The 25,874-nt window shown below is 55.3% G+C and overlaps 1 protein-coding gene across 2 annotated transcripts in view; it reads right to left on the reverse strand.

Moving 5' to 3' along the window:
* Positions 1-25,874, reverse strand: part of Bahcc1 (BAH domain and coiled-coil containing 1) — a 56,893-nt gene that overhangs the window by 26,947 nt on the left and 4,072 nt on the right. For both annotated transcript variants that reach the window (XM_085829362.1, XM_085829361.1), the window contains exon 2: positions 7,048-7,227. In XM_085829362.1, coding sequence (XP_085685488.1) covers positions 7,048-7,227 — 180 coding nt within the window. The remainder of the gene's footprint in view (positions 1-7,047; positions 7,228-25,874) is intronic.

The following is a 25,874-nucleotide window of genomic DNA, read 5'->3' on the forward strand; positions in this document are numbered from 1 at the left end:
GGCATCTTTACTTTGTTTCCCTCATTCTTTTACCACAGAATGCCTGTCTGTCCCTCGCTTCCAGAAGCTGGTCTGCTTGGATGCTGAAGAAGGGGAGCCTCTGTGGCATGGGACCAGGCAGCTCTGGACCATCCATCCCTGGCACCCGGCTCAGGGAAAGGACTCAGAACTCGTAAACAGTTTACAGCAGACACACACAAGTCAGGATCAGAGACCACCTAGAACCCCTCAGATCCCACTGCCATGGGCAGACTCCCGACTAATGACACCGTGGAACAGTCCTAACTCCAGTGGCTCGTTGGCACCGCACTGGGAAGAGATCTTTCCATCTGCGTCACAAAGCAGGGGCCACGTGAAGACTCAGAGATTTCCGTGACACAGAAACCTGCCTGTATGGTGTGGCGCCATTGCCCAGATGGGAGCACACCCTCAGACCACACACAGGAGGACTTGGGGACAGTGCCCACTGCCAGGCCTGTTCCCCTCTTGCTGAAGAGCAAGCCGAGGCTGAAAGAGCTACCCCCGTTGGCCTGGTGTGTGTGGACACATCTGCAGCAGATGTTAGCCAGATTAAACTCAGCTCCTGGAAGACTTGACAAAAGCCAAGAGGCCTGGGTGAGAGCAGCTGGGCAGGGGGTTGGGGCCTGGGGGGGGGTAGGTAAAACACTGCAGCTGTCCCCCGTAATTGGCTGCTGTTAAATGTTTTACGGGCCTTGGTTTTTTTTTTTTTTTTTTTTTTAAACAGAAGTCTGTAAATTCCTCCTTCCCAGACATTTCCAGGCACAGACACCCCTTCCCCCTTGCACGCCCTGATGAGGCCCGAGCCTCTCCCTGCTCTCTGGGGGCAGTGGACACTTGGCTAACTGAATAAGGGTGCTTTGGGTGCCAAGGAAATGGCTGCCACTCCAGGGTGTGGGGCTGAATCTACCAGCCATTTCAATGCATGGAGGTTCTTCATGTCCCAGGCTTCAGATGAGGAACTGACTGAGAAAGAGGAACAGGAGAGGCAAGGAGCCCCAGGAAACATGGTGAGGAGAGGGGGGTCCTCTCAGCCCAGAAACAGAAAGGCCCCTTTCTTCCTTTTCCCCAAGAGTACTCCCCGAACTGAAGAGGAAAATAGAAACCGACTTTCGAATCAGTGCAGCTGCTTTGAGACCGGAAGCCAAGGCAGGGAGAAGATCAAGCCTGGGCTGGGAGGGTTTAGGGAGGACCCTGGTGGGGTAGCCTGGGAATCAGGGAGAGGACCCTGAGGCAGAGAGAGCCTCATGACTCACATGTCTGACCACCAGGTCGCTTTGCCCCTTCCCCTGCTGGAAAGCCCAGACCCCAGGCCCTCCCTTTCCCTACAGCCTCTGCGGCTGCTCCAGAGATCACATGACGAATCTGTGGCCACCTGCTGCCTTGGAACTCCTGGCAGACTTGGGGAAGCAGCCCTGAGTAGGTTTGGAAGTTGGGTTTAGGATGCTCCATTCTGTCCTACTGCTGCCACAACTACCAAAGCCCCTATGATGGCCAACGTGAGGATTCCTGATCAATAGGCAGAAAAAGAAAAGATGGCTGGTAGCAAGGCCACCTAGAAACAACATTTAAAAGACAAGGCAGCAGGGCAGGCAGGTGAACAGGCACCTGGGTAGGAAAGCCATAAGGTAGCGGCTCTCTTTGTCCACCCAGAAGGTCCTCAGATGGGCTACAAACCCCTACTTTCCTGGGACCTCAGGGGTGGGTCCTGCTCCTCAAGTGCCCTGTCTCATGTTTCCTGTTACTTAGGATGCTGCCACAGGAGGGTGACACAGTGACTTGGTGCTAGCCCTCTCCCAGATGCCTGCCTGTCACTCACAGCCAGTGACTTCCACTGCACTTTACTCACTGGTGGACCAGGAGTGCTGCGCTACGAATCCCAAAGCCAGATTCTCATGCCGCTTAATTGACTAGTAATGTCTGCCCTGGGAGCAGACAGGATGTGGCCGCCAGTTCACAGGACACTTGCCATCTCTGCTTTAGTGACCGAAAGGAATAACCTAGCAACAACCCAAGATCTCCCGGCCAAGTGCCCCTCCTCCTTCAGGGTCCCTTCACCCTATTTGGTCAGACTCCTAGCCATCCAGGCCAGGATTTCAAAGTGCAGCTAGCTCCCAGGATTGGCCACCCAAGTGGCTGGAGATTAGAATGGCACCCTTCAGGGTATGTCTCCTCCCTAAGGCTTGCAGAGTGCTGACCCACAACTGCTCAGGGAACAGGGCCCTGCAGTCTCCATATTCCCAGGCTGAGAGGAATACCTAAGTGCCCCGAGGAGCCAGGCTCCCATGGGCAGGCTGCCCTGGATCCAGAGGGACAGCCTTCCACATCACAGGGAGGTGCCTGGCCAGTAGGCAGGACAAGGGGGCTGGGGAACTCAACTGATGATGGGCGGCAAACCATGACACAGGAGTATCCTGGATGTGGCCCCAGCACCTGCTGGCATTTAGGACAATAGCCCTGCCACCCACAGCTTCAGCAGCAATTCTGGGTGGTCCACTGTGCCGGGACTCCACTCACGGTCAGTGAGCAGGTGCGTCTGGCTGGCAACTGTTTTTGCCCAGGTTGGACTCAAGGAACCAGGAAGAAACTTTGCCTGGTGACCATGGCCACTGGCCACCTCTGTACCCCCAATGTATATCTGAGGACAGGTGCAGAGAGAAGGAGCTGGCTGTTCTGTGTCCAGGCAGCTCTGATAACCAGTGTACTAATCAGGTGAAGAAACAGGCTCAGAGCCTTTGAGCACAGGAACCCAAGGCCAATGTAGCTCTTGGGGCTGTGACAACCAGAGTGTGAAGCTCTGAGACCTTGTCATTGGTTCCTGCAGGTTGCAGTGAGGCTGGCTGGAGGTATTCTATCCAGTGGGACTTCCTGATTCTCAGGGTTCACTCCATGGTGTCCTCCAAATCTTATGGTGGCCAGATTGTCCTAGCTTGTCCAGAAGCTCCTTGTGGATAAGGGTGCGGACAGAAAGGGGACATTTCACTCATAGAGACAGCAGGTGCACAGATGGCTCAGGCGGTTAGGTGTGTGTGCCGCTCCTGCAGAGGACTCAAGCTCTGTTCCCAGCATCTGTATCTTATGGCTCACAACTACCTGTCACCTAGCTCCAGGAGACCCAATGCCCTCTTCTGGGCTCCATGGGCACCTGTACCCACATAGAGAAACCCATTCGTACACATAATTTAAAAAAATCTTAAAAAAATAAAAATAAAATTAAAAAAAAAAGGAGAGATTGCAGGGTGCAAGGGCTCATTCCCACAGCGGCAACGAGGAGGCAGAGACCAAGGGATCATTGCAATTTAGAAACCAGATTGGTCTGCATAGCAAGTCCTAAGCCAGCCTGAGTTACATGCTGAGTCTCTTTCAAGAAAACTAAATGGAATAGAAAAAAGAATGGGAGCGACATCCAGGGTCTGAAGAAATAGCGTTAGGGCAGGCGCAGCCACTAGGGGGCAGTACCAGGGGATGGAGTCTGATGGGCCACCCATGAGGGTGGATGTGGGATAGGACCTGTCTCCTGGATGGACATGTTCCAGCCCCTGCTTGCTTGCCCCTGTGGTAAGTTCTGGAGCCTCCTAAGGTACTGAGGGAGACAGAGGCAGCTGGAGAAACGGAGTGTGTGGGGTCTGGTGGAGCAGTGTACACTTGGTGGTGGCTCCTGTCTCACTGGAATGCAGCCAGACAGGGATGGAGAAGTGGCCACCAGGGTGGGTGTGGCTTTCACAGAAGCTGGCTAGGCAGGCAGCCAGTGCTGGCACGTGTACCCATGGCTCCCCCTCCAGGTGGCATAAGAGACCATGGACCAGCAGGGCTGAGTCAGCTCCAAGCTCCTGTATCCATCCCCAAACCCCTAGCAACAGCATCTTCTTTCATTGCCCTGTGGGTGGTCCCAAGCAGGCAGTGGTGGGGGGGGGGAATGGGGGGGGGGAGCTCACTGACAATAGGGCCAGCTGTGCCGTGCCACACCCCAGCCCCAGCAACTCAGGCCAGGTTGGCATCTAGCCACTCACCTCTGCCCCAGGCTAGTTCTGCTGTCCACCCTACCCCAAAGCCCTGCTGTCCGTTTCTGGCAAGACCCATCATCTTGGGTGAGCTAAGGGGCCAGAAGGCCTGGGGCTCAACAAGCAGATCCTGCTCTGGGCCAGATGTTCCAGGGCGGCTCCTCCAACACTAGGGTGCATCCCTTGAACCCCCAGCTGTTCCAGGCACACAGGAAGCCTGATCCCCCGCTCTACAGCTGCCTTACAGATGGTGAGGAGAGGGTGTTCTGGCTGCCTGAGAGTCCCTGTCAAGAGTAAGAGAGCACCTACCACTAACTCCCACATGAAGTTAGCCACTCCCTGTCAGCCCTCTCTGCCTGGCCTACCTGCCCTAGACACAAGAAAGCTCAGGCAGAAGGCAGCAGCGAGCAAGCTAAGCTGAGAGAGTCCCTGCCTCTCTCCATTCTAGAGGGGGTTTAAGGGAGCAGGAGAAGGCTAAAGCTGGGCCTCCTGGCCTATTGCCCAGGAAGCCCCCATGCTGATGGCCCCCATTCTTTGGCCCTGTCGCGTGCCCCCTGCCTGCCTTGCCCCCCACCCTCCTGTACACACATGGCCGAGAAACAGGCCCCAGCACGTGGAGCCAGCTGGCACCCCGTCAGACTAGCAGCCAGGCACGCTGCCAGGGCAGCCAGCCAGACTGCCACTCGCTCCTACCCCGCCCGCCTTGGCCTCTACCGCACAGAGCAGGCTGCACCATGTGGCCTGTCAGGGAGTAAGGCTGCAGACGTAGAAGACGGGGGAACCCCTGCGGGGAGGAGGGGGGACACCCTAGGGTGGGGAGGAGCTGATGGTGAAGAGGTAACCTGAGGCTCAGGCCTGAGAGGTATGCGCTGTCATATGACTCCAGACAGATGTGGACTTGGCGCCACTCTCGTGGGACTGGAAAGGTGTGCACTTTCCACTTCGGGACCGCTGCGCCTCCACACGCCTGTCTCCAGCCCCCAGTGGGCCCTGTGCTCTGCAGGGTGGAGCCCTGAACATCCTGCCTCTTGTCCTGCATGCACCCGGGATGGCCCTCCCCTACCTGACTCTGGGAACTTTGTCTTGCACCTGCCACAGTGGGTGCCCAGCAGCAGGCAAAGAGACTCCTGCTGCCCTTGGAGCTGGTCTCAGAGACAAAAGCTCTCTCCTTGTGACACAGCCAGGCTTCGAGTCAGGATGGGGGACAGAGCCGAGAACTGTCTGCAACGCACTGCCTGGATACTGGCTTTCGCCAGCCAAGTGGGCATCCTTGGGGCTTGGCCATGGAAACAGGACCTGCAGAGGCTGGGCCTCATGTGGGGTCTGAGGTTTGAGGGCGCTTAGGGTGGGTCATAAGCAATTCTACCAGACGACCGTTGACACAAGGGGAAGTAAATGGTTATGGGTGTTACCAGCAGGTCTCCACTCACCCTCTGGAAAGAGTGGCCCAATAGGGAACAGGATTGGGCTCTAGGGCAGGTGGTGCCACCCACAAACTGCCCTTCTTGCTGGTGGTGTCTCCTGGGGTAGGATGGAGAGGAAGCAGGCATGTGTACCTACTGAGTAGGAGGTGGACAGACATTCCTGGGCACTGACGGGCCACTGCCGATTATGAGGACAGAAATCAGGTCAGGTGTCCCGGGTATCCCAGTGCACCTATGGTCCGTCCAGGGGATGCAGCTCCTCTTGAGTAGCCTCCATTGCCCGTTCTTCCTGCTTGGCCACCCTCATCCCTTCCTGCAAACATCCCGGGAGCCAGATGCTGTGACCAGCTGGGAGATGCCCAGCAGACACAAAAGGCTGGTTGGAGAATAGAGATCAAGTGTTTCCTGCGGGGCCTGGGGCCACCCACAGCTGGCCAGGGAGTCTTACTAGGGCCCAGCTCTGCCAACCCAGTATCCACCCAGGACTCTGCTGAGAAGGCAGAGGTAGGAAGCATCACAGATGGGTCTGGGATGAAGACCCCACTCTGCTGGTTTGGTTCTCCAGACCCCGCTGGCCTACCCTCCACCCAGGAGAGAGCTGCTTCTTATCACCTGCCCAACATGTGTGCTCTGAGCAGAGCCCAAAGACCAGACTACTCAAACAACTGTCCCTCACTTGTCACCTGTCCTGTTTGGGAAACAGCCCCTTCTTGTTGCACAAAGAGAGGTTTCTCAGGCTTCCAGCAGTGCCGGGCGCTAATCTCTCAGCCTAGAACACGGGCGGGCTGTGCACCGTGTGTGGGTCCACTGCGCTCTGTAAACACGACGCCTGAGCGCAGCAGTCATTGAGTTACGGCAGTGCCTGGTGCCAGGAGTGAGAGCTCTATGTGCCCGCTGCCAACTGCAATTACCTCCCTCGTGCCAGACAGGGAGGGGGGTTAACCCTTCCTGCACCAAGGGGGATGCACAGTCGAAGGAACACAAGCAATGACCAGGCCAGGGATGTTGGGGACCCAGGGCCACCTTCCAAGTTATAAGACCAAAGTGCAAAGCAGACCTCAGACATCTGGACAAGGTGAGTTGTATTCTGGGAAAAGCCCGGAGAGGCCTGGAGTTCCCAACAGGGCTCCAGAGACCACTGTTTCGTGGTGTCTGAGGGCAACAGGTACCTCGGAGGTGCAGGAGTGCACCAAGTGCAAGCAAGGCTGGAGGCTGAGGAGGAGCTTCATCAGAGGCAGGACGGCAGTTGGGGGCGGGAGCCACAGCGGTCTCCGCCTGCTGACAGCTCTCCTCTCCCTGTCTCCCCTTCCCAGCTGACACATCTGGAACCCATGCCTGCTTGAGTCTGAGGTGGGGGCAGCCCATGGTGGAGGGCACAGCCCAGTCCGGCTGGCCCAGCTGCATTCCACATTTCTTTAGCTCCCTGGAGCCCTCCCTGCCCAACATCTGGAGCACACATCTGGCCAGGACCAGTGCCTACTGGGGCCATCCCATTTCCAACCAATTACCACCTCCCCTGAGAGCCTTCCTCAGCAGGGAGGCAGCCCCCTGCCCCAGCACACTTGACAGGGCCTGCCAGCAGGGAAGCCTGGGACCTGACTTACCTTCATGGGAGTGGGAGAACCAGATCTGAGAGGTGGCAGGGTGGGATCCTCGGTAGGCCGGCTCAGAGGGAGAGGATGTGGGGCCATTGGGGTGTGCCGACGCTGCTGAGCCCAGGCTGCTGGTGAGGAAGCTGCCCATGAAAGAGGAGGCTGGGGGGTTTCCCATCAGACGGCTGCTGGCTGTGGACAGAGGACCAGAGAGTGTGTGTGGGCACTCCATGATACAGCGTTAGAAGCACAAGGCCATTCCTCAAAGCCCTCCTCCAGGGTGACCCTCAGGTACCCTCACTCCCACAGAGATCCAAATATCCAAAAAACCCATGGCAGGAAAGGCTGCCCACACAAGTGTCTGACAATCACACCCACTGTCCTGAGCCTCTTGAGCCTCTAGTGTCTTAGGAGTAGAACCCTGTTTCTTTAAAACCACCATCTGTACCACTACCACCCACACCACCACCACTGACATACCATCACCACCCACAACCATATCACTACATCCACATTTCAGCCACCACTGTCCATATCATCCCTCAACAACACCATCAAAACCCACACCACCAACGTCAACACCACCACCGCCTACATCACCCCTCATATAGTGCTACCAGAGCCAGCCATATCACCACTGTCACTACCCACATAATTCGGCCACCATCATGTCCTCACCACCACTACCAACCAGATCACCACCAGCAGCCAGATCACCACCAGCAGCCAGATCACCACCAGCAGCCAGATCACCACCAGCAGCCAGATCACCACCAGCAGCCAGATCACCACCAGCAGCCAGATCACCACCAGCAGCCAGATCACCACCAGCAGCCAGATCACCACCAGCAGCCAGATCACCACCAGCAGCCAGATCACCACCAGCAGCCAGATCACCACCAGCAGCCAGATCACCACCAGCAGCCAGATCACCACCAGCAGCCAGATCACCACCAGCAGCCAGATCACCACCAGCAACCAGATCACCACCAGCAGCCAGATCACCACCAGCAGCCAGATCACCACCAGCAGCCAGATCACTACTACCACCCATATCACCACTACCACTCATGTCACCACTACCACCCCCCAGATCACCACTACCACCCAGGTCATCACCACCACAAACCAGATCACTACTACCACCCGAATCACTATCACCACCCAGGTCACCACCAACAACAACCAAATATCACCACCTCCACCCACATCACCACCATCACCATCACTATCTACTCCGTGCCATCATTCCTATCACCACTAACAACAGATGTACCCCCACTGCTGCTGGCACGCATATCACCACCACCATGACCGACAACTCTATCAGTAACACCATCAGCAACCGCGTGGCCTAGCCGTCATCGTTCCCTCTACTGTCGTAGGCACACAATCACCTCCGCCATAATAACTGTACGACCACCAGTTAATTACATCACCGTCACCACCAACTAGGTGCTTAGCGTGGCGTCAAAACCACATAGAGGATGCATGTTGGACAGACTCCCTGTGGGCCTTCTCATTAGCACGGCCCTCCGGCCACAGCACTGGCACCTGAAGGCTTCTCTGTTGCCAGTGAACTTGTCAGCCAGCTTTGCTTGTGCCTCACTGAGAGGGCCCAGGTGAGGTACCTAGAACCAGCAAGGCCCCAGCTGCAGGCTGTGAGCCACTGCCGCAGGGACGGAGGTCCCTGCCCTGTCCTGGGCAGCATGGGAGAAATGCCCTTCACTTGTCCCAGTGCCACTTGGCTGGTTAGACAAGGGGACCCAGTCCCAGATGAATAAGGGGAGACTGGATTAGAGGAAGATGGACTAGTCAGGGGAAGACTCCAGATCTATACAGAGTATCTCTTCAAGTCCCTCCGTGGAACACTTGGGACCAGTGATGGAAGTGACGTTGAGCAGAAGACAGTCACTTATCTGACAGTCAGAGTCCCGGGCTTCTTGGGCTGGGCCAGTGTTTTTCTCAGTGTCCTGGGAATGCAGCAGATGGTGAGCTGCCCCTGACCCTAGGCTAGCCTCCACAGCCTGCCCACCCTCTTCTCCTGCCCACCAGCCAGCTGCATCCTTCACTGGTGGGTGTCATGGTCTGTGCCCCGTCTCTGCCAGAGTCCAGTCGTCAGGGCCAAGCCAAGTAAGTCTCCCTGGTTGTCATGGCTACTGGCTCATATGTGTACAGAAAGCCTCTGCACACAGGGCCGTTCAGTGGGTGGTCTGGGCTGCAATACTGGTCTTTTACCCCAGCATGTTGCCCTGGGACCTTGCCACTTCCGTCCCTGGGCAGGCAGCCTAGTGCATGGCCATCTTGGGGTGGAGGGCAAAGCAGTGTAGGGTGGAGTCTGGCCAGTCCAAGGTGAGTCACAGTAGTAGCTTCCCGCCCAGGGGGCAGGGGAATTGGTATATTGGTGATGCCTCATCTCGCCTGGCGTGGCCCTGGGAACTTCCCAAACACAGGGTGACTCAGTAGGGAAGCAGTCAGTAGGGGAGGGGACTGCCCCTGTGGGACCCTGGCATCTCTACTGAGTTCCACTAGCTTCCAGCCTAGTGGTTGGAAAGTGGTTTCTTCCGCTCCTGGTCTGAGGGGATGAGGGGATGGGTTCGTAGCGGAGGAGACCTTAGACACCGCCAGAGGAAGGGCATGTGAGTGCTGACCCGGGCAGGGCTGAATGGGGTCCTCTGCTTTGTGTAGGCCCACGAAGAACATGCTGAAGGTACCCCAAGAGCCAGGGACTTCCCGAACAAGACCACATGGTAGGGATTGCCAAGGGACCCAGTCCAGACCACAGGCGTATCCACACCAGGGGAGGAGGCTCCAGGCTGGGAAGGGAAGTGTCGGCCTCCCTGCCTTGCTCCAGGGACTGTGGGGGGCCATGCTTGTGGGCTGAGTGTGGCCGCCCCGCCTAGCTGGCCCGGGTCTCCCAGGCCTTTCTACTTCTCCCGCCCCGCCCCGCCCCACCCCACCCCACCCCCGCACCCTTTTAGGGAAGCATCGCCATGGGAAGCAACGGAGTCCAAAAACTGGGTCTGCAAAAGCAATTTCTCCAGGATCTCAGCCTGAGAATGGAGAAGCTGGTGCTCTCTCACATCACAGTGCACAAGGTGGCCGCAGTGCCCACGGATCCAGGAAACTGAGGCGAGTCAACAGCTCCCCCTGCCACCCCCATCCCCTGGCAAGGAAGGGGGTCAGCAGGAAAACTCACTGGTTAAAATCCCCAGCTCCCCCAAGAGCCAGCCAGCCACTGGGTCTGGGCAGCTGGACGGATGTCTGAGCAACTGGGCCGGCAAGTCAGAGAGCCCACTGTACCTCAAGCCATCATGTTCCAACCTAGGAGCTCGATCCTGACCCTGAAGCTTGGCTCCAATACTGTCTCAGAAGAGGGTCCTCCTGACTGGAGGCCTGAGGGACAATTCAGCAGCCTGGTCAGCTCCCTACCCCACAGGCTGCTCCGGTGGCCTGTATTCTGACACGGGGGTCTCTTAGGGAGTTCCCTGTATCCATCTACCAAGCCCATTAAAGCAGGGGTTGCTGCCTGTGGAGTCTGTGAGATTAAAGGGGTGGGGGCAGGGTCACCGGTCACAGCACATACCACCACCACCACCACCCCACCCCACCCCACCCCCCGCCTCATGTGGGTTTCCACCCCTTTCCTCCCTCTCATGATGAAAAGCGAAGAGGGGAAACACAGTCTGCTCACCCAGATGCCACGGGATCTGTCCAAGCAATAAAAAGGCAGCGGAAATCCCCTGCCCAGAGGTCACTGCCATGAGTGTTTCAAGGGACCCCCTTCTGGGCACTGGTAACTTTGGCACAGAGTTCTCTTATGGCATAACCAACTTCCTGGGACACTGCTCCAGGGGACTTCATTCCCTGCAGCAGTTTGGGGTGGCCCAGGCAAGCCCAGCATAGACCACATATGGTCCTGACTTTGCCCGTGGAGGAGTGGGGCTCTCCCCACCATCCTTGTTCTGGTGGGGAAAAAAAAAGAGATCCTGTGGGCCTTGCCAGGGGACAGCCTCATGGTAGGTAGCGACCGACTCCTATGGGGTAAGAGACACTGCTGGCTCCTTGAGGTTTTCTTCAGCCTACCCAGTCTCTAAGCAACCCCCCCCCCCAAAAAAAAACCCAGGAGCAGGGACTTGTGTTTCTATTGTCACCTACACCGCTGAGGACTGCGGCGATGGCCGTGTGCCAGGCAAACAGAGCCCTGGGCAGACCTGGCAGCCACCTTCTAAACTCTGCCTGCTGACCAGGAGCCAACCTCAGACAGGGTTGGTGCAGTGGCTGCCTGGGATCCCAGTTCAGCTTGGGCCCTGGGCCAGGGCCACTGCCTCAGGCCAAGTCCGGCCAGGAAGTAGGCTGAAGGCTCTTTGCTCTTGGCAAAGTCCCCCGTCTATGAGTGCTGGTTACCAGACTAGAAGGACACTGGGAAGCCTGGTACAGTGGACAGACCCAGAAGGGCTCCTGACAGTGAGTGGGGGTGGGGTGGGGGTGGGGGCTCCTCACGTCAGGCTCTCAGATCTTTACACCAACCGCACTGCTCCCAGGTCTTAAAGAACAGAACACATTCTACTCTGCACAGCGCAGTCCCAACCCATAGCCCCAAGGACCAAGCTGAATAGGTCTGCAGAATGGTGCCATTGATCATCCAGTCACCCCTCTGCGGGACAAGATGAGCCCACTGCCTGAACATCTTCCCAGGAAAGGTCTGGGAAGTGTGAGGGGGAAACGGCCTCTGGGACAGGCAATTCTGTGCATGTCAGACCCCACCAGCTGCTCTACTGGACGGCAGCTCTGGTCTCAGCTCCAGGCCCACCTCAGCTCTGCCCAGGACACCATGAAGGCCTGGCTTGAATGTCTGGCTGGCTGAGAAAACCGTGCTGGAAGCCAGCTTGCCAGAGGGCCTACTTGACACACCTCAGGCAATGCGCGCAGAAAGCACAGCCCCATTCGTAGGAGGCTGCTCTGTCCCCACGCCAAGGCCAGTGACCTGCATGGGGCCAAGGGCCACACCTGGATCACGGATGCTCTAGAGCTGCCAGCAGCAGGAGGGCTCAGGAAACTGCTAGACAGAGCAGAGAATGGCCGTTCGGAGGCCCAGGCCCCACACAGCTCTCAGATCCCTTTCTGGGAAGATGCTCTCTGCCGCTGCCGCCGCCGTGAAAGAGACCGAGTTGCTGGGTTTGCCATGCTCCTTGGAGGGAGGGCTGACCATCAGCACCAGCACATGGGGACCCCTCAATGTCACTTGGGGTTGCAGAGGAACTGCCTACATCAGGTTGGCTGTGGGTGCGTCTGTGAAGATCCACCTTGATTATTAATATAGGAGGGCCCAGGCTGGCTGCCTCATTCCTTGGGCACACGGTCCTGGTGTGTGTTTGTGTGTGTGTGTGTAAAACCTAGCTAAACAGGAGCCAGCAAGCAGCATCCATCCATGGATTCTTCATTGAGATTCCTGCTCAAGTTCCTGGCTTTACTTTCCTCAAAGACAGACTATGGCCTGGGAGTGTAAGCCGAATAAGCCAAATAGTAAGGTTGTTTTGGGCCAGACCTGTTTAATCACACAAGAGAATGAAACCAGAAAACCTGAAGATCTCAGTGACCATGAGGCTTCTTTGTGGCCTGTAGGGGTAGCAACAACCTGCAGTGCCCAGGAGGCAAAAGTGGTCTACATGGTTAGACACGACTAACTCATGAGCAGGGGAGGAAAAAGAGACAGCCCTTTTCCTCTTGCTCACATGGCCGAGACAGTCCACAGACGTGATGTCATGAGACTACCTTAGGGTGCCTAGGAGCTTGGATGTGAAGGACCCTGGAGAACATCACCTTGAGGGTCTGTCAGCCTAACACTGAGCCAAGGATCTCCCGCAAGGACCTGGCACACCAGAGCCCAGTCCTGGGCGGCTGGATGGCCAGGTGCTAGCTAGCCCTCTGCCCGAGCACCAGCTCTCTGGCCAGGCTGTGTTGGCATTCTGACACTCTCCTGAGTCAGTGGGACAGTTAGAAGCAGAGTTACAGGGAGCGAGGATTTGTTTTGAATTAAGCTAGCCTCTGAGACAGTGTCCTCCTCTTCTGGAAACTGTGAAATGGGTTGTAAAAACAAAAATAATAATAATAAAGCCACAGCTCCCTGAGATGGCAGCAGCTCCAGAGAAACAAGCCCCTTCCCAGGCTCTCTGGGCTCCTGTTGCTTCCGGAAGCCCAGCTGACTGGCTGCTGGCATGGGCCTTCTCGGTTCTGTGTCTGGCGGCTGCACCCACTGCCTGTGCCAGCTCCCACCCTCCTGCTCACACCCATTCAGACTCCCCTCTTCCTTAGGCTTCCTGCTCTGCCTCCCTAGGTCCCCTGTAGGGCTAACCAGGCAATGATGACATCAGGCTGGCCAACTACCCCAAGACACCAGGCTGGAGAGAGGTGAATCCTCAGGCAGTTAAAGGGGAAAGTGGGGGGCAGAGCTCTCCTCTCCCCTCAACCAAGCCTATCCCACAGGGAGTAGAGGAGGAAGGAGAGACAGCCCTTCTGCCCCACCCCACATTCCTCTCATTCCAGGAACCCTAGGGAGAACAGAACTTCCATCCAGGGCTCTCTGCAAGTGCTGAACAAGAGGAAAAGGCTCTAGTTTAGCCGGCTAGGAAGCTGGGCAATGCCTATCTAACCCTCCTGCCTGGTGGTAGCAGAGGAGGAGGAAGAGGAAGAGGAGGAAGAGGAGGAGGGGTTAAGAGTGGGGGTGCCAGGCCCCAGTGGAAAAGCAGTTCTGAGACTCTTCGTCAAGCCAGGTGACTTGAAGCTGTAGGTTGAGGATTAGAGGCTGCCCCCTGGTGTGCACTGCTCTGTGGGCATGCAGAGACCCCTGGCATTCCCATCTGCTGGAGTCAACCAGCTGCCCCAGCACCAGACGGCGGCAGGGAACGTGGGCTGCACACATGGTAGAGGTGGGAACGGGTCTTATGCAAGCACTCGAAGGGTGTGTCTCCTATTGTGTGCACATCTCTCTCTCTCTTAATGTACCTCTCTGACAATGTGTGTGTGCGTGGCTGGGAGGTCACATATATTGGGGTGCGACAAGCACTGGCTGCGCATGCATGTCTAGACTGTGTGGCTTTGAGTATGCACCCACAGCTGCATACAAGCCTTTACGAACTCCATTCCTGAGCATGAGGGCACATTGACTGTGCACGTTCTCCGGTCTTTAGCAGACTGACACTGGCTGACCTGGGTGGACCCTGGTAGGTCTGCCCACCACCTCCCCTGATGTAGAGAAACATCCAGGCTAGCTTTGGGAGGAAGGGAACCAGACATAGTCTCAAGTCAGCCCCAGACAGCAGCGTTAAGACCTGTCTGACTCTGCCCGGCCTCCCAGCTGCCTCTCTTGTGGCAGGAAAGACCCAGACCTGAGAGTGGCTGAGGAATTAGGAACACTCTAGAAGTCAGGGCACATGGTCGAGGCTGTCTCCTCACAGCACCTGGAGAAGCAAAGTCCAGTTTTTCCTCAGATCTCTTCACCAGCAGGCTTGCTAGCAGTGGTCATCTTAAACTGGGGCCAAAATGCCCCCAAACTTCAAGCCCACTGCCAGCAGGTGTCAGCCTGCAGCTCAGTATCAGGCTTCCAGAACTTCCCCTTCAGCCCTCGGAGCTCTGGTAGGACACCCAGCCATCACAGGGCCCCACACCACAAAAGCCATGGGCCAGCTCCATGCAGGTGGCCGGAGAAGAGGCAAAGACAGGCCCAGAGAGGAACAGAAGGAAGGGGAGGAGGAAGCCAAGATGGAAGGCCCTGCAACCACAGCCTGGGGCGGGGGCCGAAGGAGAGGCCAAGAATGCAGAGCAGTGGGCGTTGGGCTTGGCCCATCCTTGGGCCTGGGAATGATCACCTAACCCGGGAAGCCCCTTGGCCAGTCCGAGAGAACCTTCCGGAAGTCCCAAAGGAAGTCACTCTCAGGCCATAATAGGAAAGCTCTGTGGTTGAACCACTCAACTGGGCAACCATGGAAAAGGCCGGGAGGCAGTGATGACAAGGGACAGGCTCAACCGACGGCCCAGAACTAATAAAAGAAAAGGAAAATCGGATATAAGTCTGGTTCTTATTAAAAGAGTAAATTTAGCCCCTTGGCTAGGACGGGAGGCGGGGTGGCCAAGGCTCCCCACTGGGGAGGTGCAGGGGGACTGGACTTCTTCCCAGAGTGATTCAGTGTCCCAGGACAGACGGGCGGGGGCTGGGGTTGCAGGAGGGGCAAGGGCACATACCCTCTCTCTGTCCTTCACACCTCCCCTTGTGTGCCTCCCTCTCAGGGTGGCTGGGAATCCAGGACCTCTCCCGGCTGCCCGGGCTGCTCGGGCTGCTCCTCAGGGTGGTGAACGGGCAGCGAGGGTATGAGAAGGTAGGTAGGGCTGCTCAACGCCACTCTTGGGAGCCACACCCTCCAGCTTGGAGAGCTTCCACTACTAAACAGGCACTTCCCTTCCCAGTGTCTTGAAATAAGCCAGCCACATAAAGGAAGACCACCCCAGCGTAGTTTATCAGGGCCTTCCACCCATGCACACTTGTTCACATCCAAGTTCACAGTATACACTCACACAAACACCTCTATACATACACGTTCAGGGACCTACAAATGCACACTCACATGCTTGAGTCTCTTCTCAGAGAAGCATCGGCCCCATTGTCAGGGCTGGAAACTCTGATCCAGCTATGGACGCCCGCCTTGCTCCCTTGTATTGAGCCTCTCAGCCATGCCCGTAACCCTTAAGGATAACCCTGAATATGGCCGGTCTCGACCACTCAGGGAGGACAAAGGACACCAGAATGGGGACACGGACCCTCACCTGGTCATACTATCTGCAGCGTGAGTTTCCATGGAACTAATATCCATAGAAAACTTTCACTCTTCCTAGTTGAGTGTCTGTGGGTAATGACATCACCAGGCTGGCTGGATTTCCCCTTCTGCCAAGCGGACCAGTGTCTATGTAACCCCTTGTCCCATCCAGGACCCACATTGGTGACAGGAGCTGCATAGACAGGGCAGCCTGAGAGATTAAGGATATGGGGGAGGGGGAGGTTAAGGATATGGGGGAGGGGAAGTTAGAGCTCCTAGTGGCAGCTCCAGTCAGGTCCTTCGGTGTGACACCAGCCTCCATTCATGCTTACACAGGGTGTGTGTCCTTGTGGCAGGGACCTCTCTGGCCCACAGCCAGAGTGTGATGGTTCTATGGAAAGCCACCGCCCAGACCCACAGCACTACAGGAACAAAGAGAGCCGCTGCAAATCCCTGGTACTGGTGCCACTATTCTGCCTGTGGTTCCTAGCCCCTCCCCCCCCCTCACTGGCACCCAGAGGCTAGGGACCTACACTAGGTGTCCTCCCAGGCCTGGCTCCAGAGCAACAGGTTTGTATGCTGTGGCTCTCCTAACTGGCCTGCCTTGCTGCATAGGGCACTTAAGAACTGGACGGACTAACTTCTTGCTGGAGGTCAGATTCCTTTTCTTTCTTTCTTTCTTTCTTTCTTTCTTTCTTTCTTTCTTTCTTTCTTTCTCTCTCTCTCTCTCTCTCTCTCTCTCTCTCTCTCTCTCTCTCTCTCTTTCTTTCTTTCTTTCTTTCTTTCTTTCTTTCTTTCTTTTTTCCTGAGAAGACAGTGTCTCAGTATTTGCTCTGACTGTCATGGAACTCACTGTGTACACCAGGCAGGCTTCAAATTCAGAGAGCCACCTGTCTCTGCCTCCTGAGAGCTGGGACTAAAGGCGTGTGCATGTTAACCTTTCTGTGATGTATTTATTTATTATACATAAGTACACTGTAGCTGTCTTCAGGCACCCCAGAAGAGGGCATCAGATCTCATTACGGGTGGTTGTGAATCACCATGTGGTTGCTGGAATTTGAACTAGGGACCTTCAGAAGAGCAGTCAGTGCTCTTAACCACTGAGCCATCTCTCCAGACCCGGAAGTCAGACTCCTAAGCCCCCTTGATACATGAAGTATAGGGTCACTTGCCCAGCTGACACTGACTATCTGAGAAGTTGGGAATACCCCATCTGCTAGAGGTGAGGGAGGGCCAGTCATGTCCCCCAGACACCATCCCACGGTTCCCTGGAGTAAGCCATAAGCCCGGAAGCTTGGGCTGGCTTGTACTTCCTGGAGGACGGAGGACTCGTCCTATTAACACCTAGCAAGACTGAAGCCCATGAAACCTCTCTGGTACCTCACACCTAGGCAGGGCAGACACCGGCCCATCCGTGTCAAAGAGCTTATGCCAAAGAGCTTAAGCAGGCAGTACAGGAGCAGGGACAGACATGCATGCACATGGTGGCCTCTGGCCCTGGGTCAACTGCCACACTGAGCTGAGAGAATTCCAGCTGACCACAGGAACCATCTGTCCTGAAAACTGGGAAGGAAGGCACCCAGAGCCGAGATCCCAGCCTGACTTGGCATAGCTGTAGCCAGTCCCCTGGAGGCCAAGGGACACTATATTCTACAGAGATGCTGCAGGGCTGTGGGTGTTCGGAATCTGTGCTGCCAGTGCCAGATTGTGTCATTTCCCAGACAACTGCCTCAGGTATGGCTGTCTCCAGCCACTGAGACTCATACTGTGTTCTTGTTCAGAGGGAACTGATCGCTGGTGGCCCTCCCAAACTCCTCTTCTTACTGAAGAGCCCTGGCTGACCCCTTCCCAGTGAACGCTCCATCTCAGATTCCTCACCACCACAGGACCCTCCACTCAGCCTTCTGCTGCATGTCCAAGAGTCCGAGCAGGCATTTGTATCTTGCAGTGCTTGGCCTGGTACCAGATATCGTATCTAGGCTAACCCAGGGCACAAGGACCTTGCAATAAGAAAGGAAGGGGAAAGGCCTGGGAAGGAAGCATGCAACACAGCTGCCTTCTGCTCCAGAAAGCAGGATACTGGGCGAGGAAAAGCAGGAAGCAACTGCCTGATTCTGGCATGCTCTCCTAGGGACAGGTCCTGGCTCTCAGGAAGACCTCCCAGGCTTAGGTGTGAAGAGTGAAGAACTGAAAACCCAGAAGCACAGAGCACGTGCAGGAGAGAGACCGGGGTGTGCAGCAAGCACTGAAAGGCTTCGTGAGACTCCACAGGCCCAGACAGAGCGGGACAGAGGTCTGGGGATCCGATTAGCGAGAATCCATGGTCACTTCTCAGCAAGATTGCATCAGTTTGCCAGGCTGCTGAGCAGAGGTGGGGACTGCTCAGCCCTTGAGGACACTGATTTGCCTGCGAGTCCACACCCTCTTTCACAGGGTACCAGCAAGTAGCTTTCGGTGGAGACACAGAGATCAGACAGCTAAGGCCACACAGTGAGGCTAAGGAGCACAGAACTCAGGCTGTGCCTGACATCTTTCCTATCTCAGGAGAAAGCTGTACTGCTGGGGGTCTTGCTCTCTGGTGCGGGATGCTTTCTGAGAGCCTTGCCGCTGTGGCAGATTGTCTGTCCCTGCTCCCTTCAGCACGGAAAAGACACAAGGCCTTAGGCTCTAAGGACATTATGAGTGAAACGCACACCTCAACTCTAAGGTGGAATTATGGTAATTTCTTAGGATTCTGGTGACTGAATGAGGGAGTTTGTAAGGTGAGAAAAGTCATACCCACGGCACCAAGCGCCTCAGAATGGACAGCTGGAACCGGCATCTGAGGAGGCCAGCCTGAGGGGTCTCCATGGACCCAGCAAGAGACCTGGTAGATAGAAGCTGGTACTATACACGCAAGCACGTACACGCATATGCGCGTGTGTGCATGCACGAACACACACACACGGACCTGAAGTCCAGTACCACTCTTTTTTTGTTTTGTTTTTTTGAGGCAGGGTTTCTCTGTGTAGTCCTGGCTGTCCTGGAACTCACTCTGTAGACCAGGCTGGCCTTGAACTCAGAAATCCGCCTGCCTCTGCCTCCCAAGTGCCCGGATGAAAGGCGTGAGCCACCACCGCCCACCAGTACCACTCTTAACTCTCCACAGCAGGCTGGGACACAGGTGACAAGTCATGGGATCAGGGGTCACAACAGGAAGAAATCACTCCTTGATACATACAGTGGGAAAGCAAGAAAACGGCCTCCCTGAGCCCCTGCTATGCTGGGCAGCTCCTGCTCTGAGGGCAGGGTTGGTAAGGCACCAACTGGACTCCTCCTACCCTGCCTACTTAAGAGTTTGAAGGCGCCGGGCGTGGTGGCGCACGCCTTTAATCCCAGCACTTGGGAGGCAGAGACAGGCGGATTTCTGAGTTCGAGGCCAGCCTGGTCTACAGAGTGAGTTCCAGGACAGCCAAGGCTACACAGAGAAACCCTGTCTCGAAAAACAAAAACAAAAACAAACAAACAAAAAAAAGAGTTTGAAGGCACTGGGGCTGGGGGTTCAGTGCTGGGGCTGAAAAGGTAGCATATGGTGCTTGGAAGTGTCCCCACCCCCACCCCCCACCCCAGCAGCTTTGGAGGAGGAGCTTGACCGTGATTGACACCTAGATGTACACTGGTGCTCAGATTAGCTTTTTGTAGCATCAGGCTCAGGGCCAGCTGCCTATTACAGGAAAGTGGGGGCCAAGGGTAGGGTGGAGGTCTGCTTAGGGCCTTTTCTGGAGCCTAGATGAGCTCAAGGCCAGATGGGGAAGTACCAAGGTGGCCCGGGGCACACTCTGACCCGACTTGGGCAGACAGCTGGCAAAGGGAAGACTAGAGGAGAAAACTCTGCCCAGATCAGAGGACACGAACTATTGCTGTCCAGGTCACAGAATGAGGCCCATGCGCCATCCAGAGGAGGTTCCACTCTAACTTAGTTGTTAATGATTTCTGAGTGCCTGTGTGGCTCCAGCCTCATCCCCTCACCCCGCCTCTGCCTGCAATCTGGGGAAGCCACGAGATTCTGCACTCGATCTGCAGCCTGGCTTGCTCTCTCACACAAACCACACAGACCCCTAAGTAGTGGCACAGTTGGGGAACAAGCTTCTGTCAGGGCTCAGGCTGCGGGGTCTGTGACAGACAGACAGACAGACAGCAGTGTTTTGACTGGGAGAAGGGACGGTTTACACATTTCAGGTGTCCCCAGAGTCCCGTGGAGCAGGGAACGCTCACGATGGGGGTCTACAGAAATGCTGGGGGGATCCAGAGAAGCTGGGATAGAGAAGTGGGGTGTGGGGTGTGTGTGGAGTCAGCTTTGAGAGCCCTAGGGGCCAGAACAAGGCTGAGAGACAGGAAGGCCTTAGTGAGAAAGGAGGCTTCAATCTGAAGGTAGAAAGCCGAAGAATAAGTCTCTATGTAAGTCAGCATCCAGAGAGAGACCAGGCGGGAGGGGTGCACCCAGAGACCAGGGCGGGAGGGGTGCAGGGGCCTGGTATGGCCACGGGAGTCCTTAGGATAGTTTCTAGTGTTTCTGGCATTTACACCACTGTACCCCAACATGCACACAAGTATGGGTGGAACCTCGGGTTAACTGCATGACAGGGGCCATTGCCTCCAGGGGAGCTTGTGGAAACTGTGCGCTCTGTCCAATTTCCCCTCTTCTCTTGTTTGCTCTGAGTAAAAATGCTGTCCTGCTGAAGGATGCCGGATGGCCCCAGGAGCAAGAACCGGTAACCAGCTACCTGCCTTTCAAGCCACCCTGTGGCCCAGATTCCTGACCCACAGGATCTGAGATAATAAGCACCTGTGACTTGGAACTACCGACGTCGAGGATAACGTGATGCTATTTGTTAACCATCCTGCAAGAGCTAATGAATACACATTGAGGAGACAGCACCATAGGGTGGTTAAGCCTTCACAGAGCGCCCAGAGCACACAGAGAACCCCCAAGAAGGCACAGGGAGGCACTAGAGGGTGGCCAGCAACACAGGGGACAGAGCTGCTTCTGCAGAAGACAGAAGCACAGATTTAGGTATGAAGCACCCAGTGTCCTACGCTTGCCAGGGCGAGGGTCCAGCGGGTCCTAACATCCTTGTGGCCCTCACCTTCCTAGTCTATATCTGAAGAAGTGTTCCCTGCTCACCTCCTACTGAAGAACCTTCTGGACTTGATCATTCTGGTTTGTTATTATTTACCACAAATTCCGCCGTGCTTTAAAAGACAAATATGGTGCTGTGTACAATTTTTTGTTGTTGTTGTTTTCTTATCTGCATTTAGAAATGATAAGGGCTTGTTCAGGGTTAGCCTAAGATGTGTTGTGATTTAATCTAGTTTCGATTTTAGTATTACTTTAAAGACAATTAAAAGTTTATTTTTAGGATACCCAAAGGGTTGTAAAAAAAAGTCTCAAAAAGGGGGGTTGGTTTCCAGACAAGTTTCCCACAAGGTGACCCGGGGTGATACAGAGCGGCTACTCTGTTACACAGAACTGGCAGGGACAGAGGGGCCTGCATAGGGAGGGGTGAGGCAAGGGGCTAAGTCAGGGTCAGGCTGAGTATGGGTCGTCCTTCCTGTGACAGGTACAGGGACCACGAACAGAGAGAGTGACAGAGGAACCGGAGTGCGGAGAGGCGAAGGAAGAGAGAAACAGCGGAGAGCTTGTTGGGAAAGACCTCACCAAGTTGTGTGTGTTTGAGGTTTGGATGAAGAAGTCACAGCATCTGAGAGGGAGACAGCAGAGCTAAGCCGAGGCAGCATTTCCAGGCCCAGTGGCCAAGCATGGGGTAGGCAGGGGGTTAAGGTGAGGACCGACAAGCAGTTGACACAGGGGAATAGGCTCACTCAACCTGTTTATGGCCAGCTCAAAAGGAGTTCAGGAAAGGGAAAAGCCAACTTCCCGGGGAGCCAGAGAGGCAGAGGGGGCTCACCGCACATGCACACATTTAAGGGAGGCCTTGGGTGGTGCCATAGAGGGTCATGGGGCCTGCAGCTCTGCTCCATCAGAAGATGGCAGAAACCAAAGGCTGGAGCAGATGATACAGGAAGCCCTAGAGGAAAAGGACCCACCATTGCCAGATGACCCGGCTCTGCCACAGCCACTGGAATGTGATTCCCTGAAGGCCACTAGGAGCCAGCACAAATGTGAATGTCAGAACCAGTGAAAAGGCCTACCTGAAAGTGTTGAGAACAGTGAGCAGGTGTGAACTGTCACAGGTACACTTGGGGTGTGTGTGTGTGTGTGTGTGTGTGTGTGTGTGTGCTCCTGCGTGCACTTCACCTGCCAGCTGCTGGCTGGAAAGCTATGTCCAGGTTTGTAGTTTGGGCTTCTGTTTCTAAAGGGGGGACAAACCTGCCAGGCCTAAAGTGGAACCTACCCAAAGGGAAGCTCCTTCCCCACGGTGTCCTGGGTGCCCACCTCAGGCTCCCACTTCCTCCTCAATGCAGTCCCCACCCCACCCTGCTCCACTCCCGGAATGCTGGCCCAGAGGAGCCCACCCCCATCGGGCTGTAGGAATGAGTGTCCATGGACCCAGAGTCCACTCTTGCACAAGGACTATAGCCAGCTGGATCTTTTCTTTTTTCTTTTTTTCTTTTTTCTTTCTTTCTTTTTTTTTTTTGGATTTTCGAGACAGGGTTTCTCTGTATAGCCCTGGCTGAACTGGAACTCAGTTTGTAGACCAGGCTGGCCTCGAACTCAGAAATCCGCCTGCCTCTGCCTCCCGAGTGCTGGGATTAAAGGCGTGCGCCACCACGCCCTGCTTGGTTCTTTTCTTACACAGTAAGATTCTGCTCTTGGGGTGGGCACCCCAGAATAACACCTCTTATCATGCTCTTCTTTGCCTTGCGCACCCTTGTGTGCTGTTCAGAAGCCTTCCCTGGGGAGCATACCTGTTCTCCACTCCACTGTCCCCCTCATTCCTAAAATCTTCCACATCCCTGCTCCGAGGAGTGGGCTATGCTGTTTGCCCTTCCCTCCCCGTTCCAGGCACACAGTGGACACTCTACCAATTAACTCAGAATGAGCAGTGCGTCTGGCCAGCCGAAAAGCCTTCCCCTACAGACACTGGACTCTTTGTTGGGGTTGGGGGTGGGGGGGAAGGGACAGGAGCCAACCCACCTGTTCGCTCCCCCAGGTCAGAATGAAAGAGATGTTTCCTGGCCCACAGAATCTGGAATCTAATCATGTAGACAGCTGCAGCTGCAGCCTACAAGCAGAGGCTCGGCGGCTCTAAGCCTGAACACTGGACACCTCCCTATCAGGCGTGAGGTCCACTGTGAACCCAGAGCTGGTCCAGAACCAGGGCAAGGGCGTCCCCTTATTCAGCACCCACCGACACCTCCCCTGAGCCCACGCCCCACGCCTGCGGTGGCAGCTGCTCACAGGGCCACAGGAGGCAGTGGTATTATATATTACGACAAACAGGGGCAGCCCACTGACAAATAGGCCTGCGTGATCTAAACGGTATATTATCCCATAAAAACGTCAGCGGGCAGAGCGTCGGAGCCAAAGCGGAGTGCCGTCCCATGCCGGAGGCCCTTCGAGGCCCTGCTCCTTCCCGGCATGGCAGGGCTGCGAGGTGATTTTCTAGGCCTTGCACGGTGCTTGTGATTCTGTTTTTTGCTTGTTACACCATGTCTATTGGGGAAGAGAATGAGGTCCCTGAGGTTAATGGGGGCCAGGAACCCCAGGGGAGACGTTCCCTGGCAGGCAAAGGGGTTGGACATGGGACAGAGTAAGTCACCTAATTTGCCAAAGAGACAAGGCACGTGCTTGGAATTCTGAAGCTAGTTCACCACTTGTCTGAAACTGAGGAGATACACACAACCAACCTGGAGGCCTCCTGGGCAGGCCACCTCCCCTGCAGGATCTGGAACTTCAGAACCTCTGGACAAAGGAGCTCCTGGACCTGCCTGCCAAAGGGCCTGAGGCGCAGCTGTGTCCTGGGATTCTTTTGGGAAATCTCCAGAGTCATATTGGTCAATAACTCAGGAAGGCATTTCCTCAAGGACTCCATAGGCAAAGACCTCCCTTGCTGTGCCAGGCTGAGGACAGGGCCACTAGGCCCCTCCAATGTGATTCTGAAGGGGGATTCGGGTACAGGCTGAGCTGGGGCAGGGGTGAGGGGTTAGTGAAGAACTCTCTTGGGACTTTGCTCTCCACAATCAAGGCCTCTGCACAGGATCCAGGGAATAGGGCAGAATATACCATTGTGGGGACTTATAGCCAGATGTTTGTGGTAAAAGGAAGACAGGCAGTACTCCTGGGGCCTCAGAGGAAGAAGGGCAAAGAGGCACTGGGGTGACCACCATGGCTCCCTTCCGCTGCCCGGAAAGCCCTGATTCCCAGAGGCTGTGCTTGAACTTTATCATCTGTACTTGGAAATTCCCAGTTCAGGGAACCAGAGGGTCCCAGGCTCAGAGTCTGGAGCTAGACCAAGGCATTCTGGGAAATGTAGTCCTTGGGGAGTTACAGGGGTCAATAGAATGGGGAGTTGGGGGTGTTTAGTTGGGGAAGAACGAGAGCCAAGGATGCCACCCTGACACTCTCACCAGAGTGGAAGTTTAAAATGCCAGGAAACTGGATTCACTTAAAAATCCACTGCCTAACTCCACATGTTTTTTCTGAACAAGAAGTCCTGGTCCCTTTTATTTTGGCGGGAGAGACCTCCTCAGAGAGGACGGTCCTGACCAAATCTCACAAATAGAAAGACACATTCATTCCCACATCCCTTCACCTCTCTGGCTAGGACCTCCAGACACAGACAGAGAGAATGGGTGTGGGTGTGGGGGTGAGAGGTTGGGGTGCGACCTGCTGCCTCCCCTGAGAGCCCGAGAGCGTCCTGAAGTTCCCGCGTTATTTATGTTCACAGCCCGCTCTGATGACATATGTAAGTTGACAGCGAACATCCTATCAACTTGCTGGAGTGTATCTTGATTGTTAAAACACACTCTTAAAGGTGTACAATCATTTATCAAATTAAAATAGCCAAGCTTGGCTTGTTCCTTCTCTGTCTTCCTGGAAGAACCCCAAGCTGCCTCCTGCCTCCTCCGGCCTCCTGTATTAGCACTGAGCTCTGCCCCCCAGAGACCCTTCTCTGATGCCTGGGACCCTGGCCTCGGCACCCCCATCCCCCACCACACCCCCGCCCTAGGCCAGGGCAAGCCCACTAATCGCCAAGAAGTGACAAACGCCAGAAGCCCCACCAATTAAATTTAAACTCACGCAAAGCTCAGTGGCTAGTAAATTATTATTTTTATTAGCTTGAACCAAGTTCCCGTAAGAGAGAAAGTCAACTTGCTCCCATGAATGGCTCTTGTATAATTTATTTAACTCTGTGCTCTTTGCCAAAGCCTGGAATATTTTTAGCTCGTTCTGTTGTTGGATTTGGCTTTTTTATGTGTGTTTCTGAGGGGTATTTTTAGCCACATCCATGTTATCCTAACTGCCTCCTATGCGTTTTTTTGTCCTGTCTGTGCGGGCTGTTGAACCCTGTCTCACAGGGAACCCAGGGAGATTTCTAAGAATAACTGAGTAGTGTTTGGGGGTGCGGTATTTTCCGGGGAGATGTGCCATTTGCACTGTGTCACCCTTGCCCCGGCCACCGATTCGCCTTATTGCTCACGTGCCTTGGATATTCCACCGGAGGACTCGATGTTTCCCTATAGGAATAATCAGACATGGTGGCAGCCTAGGCCCCACTGAGAAAAAACCCACATTCCAAAAACAGCTTTGGTGGAGCGGGCGCGGCTGCCGCAGCCGGCCCAAGTCTATGCAGCCGCCAGATTCCCGGATCCCCGCGGCTCCGTTGGGTACAGCGGCAGCTTTGATGTCTAGCTCTGTCACTGACAGAGCAGGATAGGTAGAAGCTTGGAAGGTAACTCTTTTCACACCTACTTAATGTTGGTAACTGCTGCAGAGACACTCTATCGTGCAGTGGAGTTAATGAGGTATTTACGAAAATGTATTTTTTTCTTTACAAAAAAAAAATTCCCACTTGACGAGTGGGG

Source organism: Mus caroli, unplaced genomic scaffold (assembly GCF_978045245.1).
Source record: "Mus caroli unplaced genomic scaffold, Mus_caroli_1 scaffold_13, whole genome shotgun sequence".
Lineage (NCBI taxonomy): Eukaryota > Metazoa > Chordata > Mammalia > Rodentia > Muridae > Mus > Mus caroli.